The 4,790-nt window shown below is 43.0% G+C and overlaps 1 protein-coding gene across 1 annotated transcript; it reads left to right on the top strand.

Annotated features, from left to right (window-relative positions):
* The first annotated feature begins 449 nt into the window (after positions 1-449).
* Positions 450-1,702, top strand: LOC117129940. The gene has a single exon (XM_033283152.1). The coding sequence runs from the start codon at positions 480-482 to the stop codon at positions 1,563-1,565; it is 1,086 nt and encodes a 361-aa protein (XP_033139043.1). The 5' UTR covers positions 450-479; the 3' UTR covers positions 1,566-1,702.
* The last annotated feature ends 3,088 nt before the right edge of the window (positions 1,703-4,790 follow it).

Consider the following 4,790-nt stretch of genomic DNA (forward strand, 5'->3'; position numbering starts at 1 on the left):
CTGAAACCTGATAAACCCTAATCAAGGAATCGAAACCCTAAACCCTAAAGTTAGAAATCGATTTTAAGATTGATATTGCTTGCTTGATTTCTTGCCTACTTGAAGTTTAGGAATGTTAGATTGTTCTTCTTGAAATAATCTAACTAAGAACACAAATACTTAAGGCCTTGAAACCTTAACATAAGGTTGATATGAATTCAAAGATTGGAAACCCTAGGGATTATGAAAAGAAGTAAGATAAGGTAGATTGTTTTACATGAAACCGAACGATATTGTAATGCATTCACAATTGATCGACCAGCATATAGATCATACAATTTAGGTTGTTAGAAAAACTATAGAACCGTGAGGTTCATGATTGATAGCACCATGGTCGTATAGAATTGTTTGAACATCATGAATGCGAAGACATGTTGTGGCCGAGCTTGTTAAATGCGGCCACGTGATCATATTGTGAACCTAATACATTACATGATAATATGATTCAGATGTCGAAAATAGCAAACAGAGACTATGCAGCCCTCAATCTCTCCGGAGACAACTACTTGCAGTGGGCACTAGACACAAGGATTAGTCTAAAGTCTAAAGGACTCGGTGATACTATCATCGAAGACAACAATGAGAATGAGAAGAACCGATACAGAGCCTTAGGCCTTATGCGGCATCATCTCATTGATGGTCTTAAAGATCAGTACATGACAATCGAGAATCCACTAGATCTTTGGATGGCTTTAAAGAATAGATATGACCACCACAGGATGGTGTTGCTTCCAAAAGCAAGGCATGATTGGATGCATCTAAGATTCTTAGACTATAAGTCGGTGGATGATTACAATTCAGCTCTATTCAAGATTGTCTCAATACTAAAGCTGTGTGGTGAAGAGGTAACCGATAGCATGATGCTTGAAAAGACCTATACAACTTTCAACCACTCGAATTCTGTGTTGCAAGAGCAATACAGGACAAAGGGCTTTGCCACATATACTGATCTGATCTCTTGTCTACTCCTGGCCGAGGCAAACAATGAACTCCTACTGAAGAGTAACGGAGTTAGACCGGCCGGGACAGCACCATTACCCGAAGCTCATGAGGTTGAGAAGAAGGATCCCAATGAGACCTACTTTGTCCAAGACAACAAGAAACCATACGGCAATAGCCGTGGTGGGTTCAAGAGGCGTGGACGTGACAACTCAAACGGCCGAGACGGCTACTCAACCGGCCGGAAAGGAAACCACAATAACCGTGGTCGTGGTTCCAATTACGGCCGGGGTCGAGGCAGCTACGGCCGTGGACGAGGTGGCATATCCAAACCATCTTACACGTCCAACAAGTCTCTATGCCATAGATGCGGAAGTGACAACCATTGGGCAAAGAATTGTAGGACTCCGAAACACTTGTGCGACCTCTACCAAGAGAGCCTCAAGAACAAGAACCCGGAGGCAAACATGATCCAAGAAAACGTCCATGAGGACAAGGGATATGGGTATGATGCTGACCATGAATCCGACAAGGACAATCAAGATGACCTAATGGATTATGAGACATCCGATTGTCTCAAGGACTAGTTTTCGAATCACATTGTCTTATTGCTTTATGTTTTTGATTTGGTGTTTTTATTTTATGTAATGGAATTTTTAATAAGAAGAGTTTTTAAACATCTTATGAAGTCTCTAAAGTTTAGAAATTTTATTTATAGAATGAATGATGAGATGAGTATACTTGTGGTGGATAGTGGCACAAGTCATACAATACTTAGAGACAAGAGGTACTTTATAAATCTCATAATGCAAAATGCAAAGGTACATACCATTGCGGGTGAGGCTAGCCTGATTGAAGGTCACGGCCAAGCCTATGTGATGATGCCTAAGGGCACTCACCTAGAAATCAAAACTGCCTTGTATTCCCCAAGCTCTAGAAGAAGCTTATTGAGTTTCAAGGACATAAGGTTAAACGGTTTTCACCTTGAAACATGGGAAGAAGGAAACAAAGAGTTCCTTAACATAATTTTGATCACCAAAGGCAATAGAAAGGTCCTAGAGACTATACCCGCAATGTCTACTGGTCTATACTATGCAAGGATCAGTATGATCGAGGCAAATGCCTCCGAGCTATTCACTTTATGGCATAACCGGCTTGGCCATCCCGGAACAAGCATGATGCGAAAGTTGATAATGAATTCACAAGGGCACATGATCAAAGGAGTTATCCCATATAAAAATCTCACATGTGCAGCATGTGCACAAGGGAAACTCATTACCAGGCCATCACCAGCCAAGGTTAACAAAGAAACCTTAAACTTTCTGGAAAGGATTCAAGGAGATATATGCGGACCAATACACCCACCTTGTGGGACGTTTAGATACTTCATGGTCCTCATTGATGCATCGACCAGATGGTCGCATGTCTGCCTACTATCCACTAGGAACCTAGCCTTTGCACGTCTCCTTGCCCAAATGATAAGGCTGAGAGCACACTTTCCAGATTTTCCTCTTAAGACTATACGTCTAGACAATGCTGGTGAGTTTACGTCCCAAGCGTTTAATGAATATTGCATGTCCATGGGGGTAAGAATAGAGCACTCCGTGGCACATGTACATACACAGAACGGCTTGGCCGAATCATTCATTAAACGTATCCAGCTGATAGCCCGGCCACTGCTTATGAAGTCTCAACTTCCGGTATCAGCATGGGGACATGCGGTTTTACATGCATCTGAACTGATTCGCATCAGGCCATCTAGTGAGCATAGATATTCACCATCCCAACTACTTAGGGGTCATGAGCCAGACGTGTCCCACATCAAGACATTCGGATGTGCCGTCTACGTTCCAATTGCTCCACCACAGAGAACTAAGATGGGACCACAAAGGAGGATGGGAATATACGTAGGATATGACTCCCCAAGTATCATCAAGTATCTTGAGCCAACAACCGGTGATTTGTTTAAGGCCAGATACGAAGACTCACAATTTGATGAGTCCACATATCCGTCCTTAGGGGGAGATAATAGCCGGTTGATTTCAAAAGATTTAGAATGGTTTAGACCATCAACATCTTGGCAAGATCCTCGGACTAGAGATTGTGATCTAGAAGTCCAAAAGATTATACATCTACAAGAGCTAGCTAATAAGTTGCCAGAAACATTTACTGACCCAAATAGAATGACACTATCACACAACCCGGCTTGTAATGCACCCATAAGACTGAACGTCCAAGATGGACAATGTCAAGTGGCTACAGAGTCTAAGCAACGTTTAAAACGTGGTAGACCAATTGGTTCCAAAGACAAACAGCCTCGGAAGTCCAAGAGAGGTGCTGGATCCGAGAGCATCAAAGAAACCGTCCAGGACATAGATGGACCGGTCGAGCCGACCAGGACGGTCGAGCCATGCGTACCGGCCACACCCGATGATCCGGCCGTTCCTCAAAGTGAGGTCCGGGACGCTGGGCTTCACGGGACACAAGAGCCGGACAATCAAGAGATCTCTATAGACCATGTAATGTCTGGAAAACAATGGAACAGAAAAGATATCAACGTTGATGATTTATTTGCATACAAGGTAGCACTTGAGATCATGGATAAAGATGAGGATCTAGAACCCACGTCCATACAAGAATGCATGCTAAGATCAGATTGGATCAAGTGGAAAGAAGCTATTAACGTGGAGTTAGAATCATTGAGAAAGAGAGGCGTTTTTGGCCCTATAACATTGACACCAAGAGATGTCAAATCAGTGGGATACAAATGGGTCTTTGTAAGGAAGAGAAACGAGAAAGGAGAAGTAGTGAGATACAAAGCACGGCTTGTGGCACAAGGATTCTCCCAAAGACCTGGAATAGATTATGAGGAGACTTACTCCCCTGTGGTGGATGCAACTACACTGAGGTATCTAATCAGTCTGGCAGTGAAAGAAAACATTGACTTACGCCTAATGGATGTAGTAACTGCATACCTATACGGACCACTGGATAACGAGATACACATGAAAGTCCCAGAGGGTATTGAGCTCAAAGACAAGAAAGGTTCTCGAGAACAACATTGCATAAAGTTGAACAAAGCCTTATATGGTTTAAAGCAATCAGGTCGGATGTGGTACAATAGATTATCCGAGTACCTAGTGAAAGAGGGTTATAAGAATGATCCAATAAGTCCATGTATATTCATAAAGAAGTGTGATAGCAAGGGCTACGTGATCATGTCTGTTTATGTGGACGACCTGAATATTATAGGAACCTCTGGAGAGATTTCCCAAACCGTTGAATGTCTAAAGAAAGAATTCGAGATGAAAGACTTAGGAAAGACTAAGTTTTGTTTGGGATTACAGTTTGAGTATAAAGAGAATGGCATCCTTGTGCACCAAGAAACATATACGGAAAAGATACTCAAGCAATTCAATATGGACCAGGCTCATCCCCTGTCAAGTCCAATGGTCGTGAGGTCCTTAGACCTTGAGAAGGACCCATTCGGACCTAAGAAGCCGGACGAGGAAGCACTCGGACCGGAAGTGCCTTACCTAAGTGCCATTGGGGCATTGATGTACTTGGCTAGTCATACTAGACCGGACATAAGCTTTGCCGTGAGCTTACTATCAAGGTTTGGTTCATGTCCAACCTTAAGGCACTGGAACGGAGTGAAACATCTGTTCAGGTATCTGCAAGGAACAAAGGATCTCGGTTTGTTCTACACTAACCGGCCAGGAGAGAACATGGTCGGATATGCAGATGCTGGGTACTTATCTGACCCACACCAGGCTAGATCTCAAACGGGATATGTATTCATACATAGTGGA

Source organism: Brassica rapa, unplaced genomic scaffold (assembly GCF_000309985.2).
Source record: "Brassica rapa cultivar Chiifu-401-42 unplaced genomic scaffold, CAAS_Brap_v3.01 Scaffold0259, whole genome shotgun sequence".
In the NCBI taxonomy this organism is placed as follows: Eukaryota; Viridiplantae; Streptophyta; class Magnoliopsida; order Brassicales; family Brassicaceae; genus Brassica; species Brassica rapa.

What these genes read in the sequence shown, in the direction of transcription:
- LOC117129940 (XM_033283152.1), top strand. Translation starts at nt 480, where the DNA reads ATGATTCAGATGTCGAAAATAGCAAACAGAGACTATGCAGCCCTCAAT.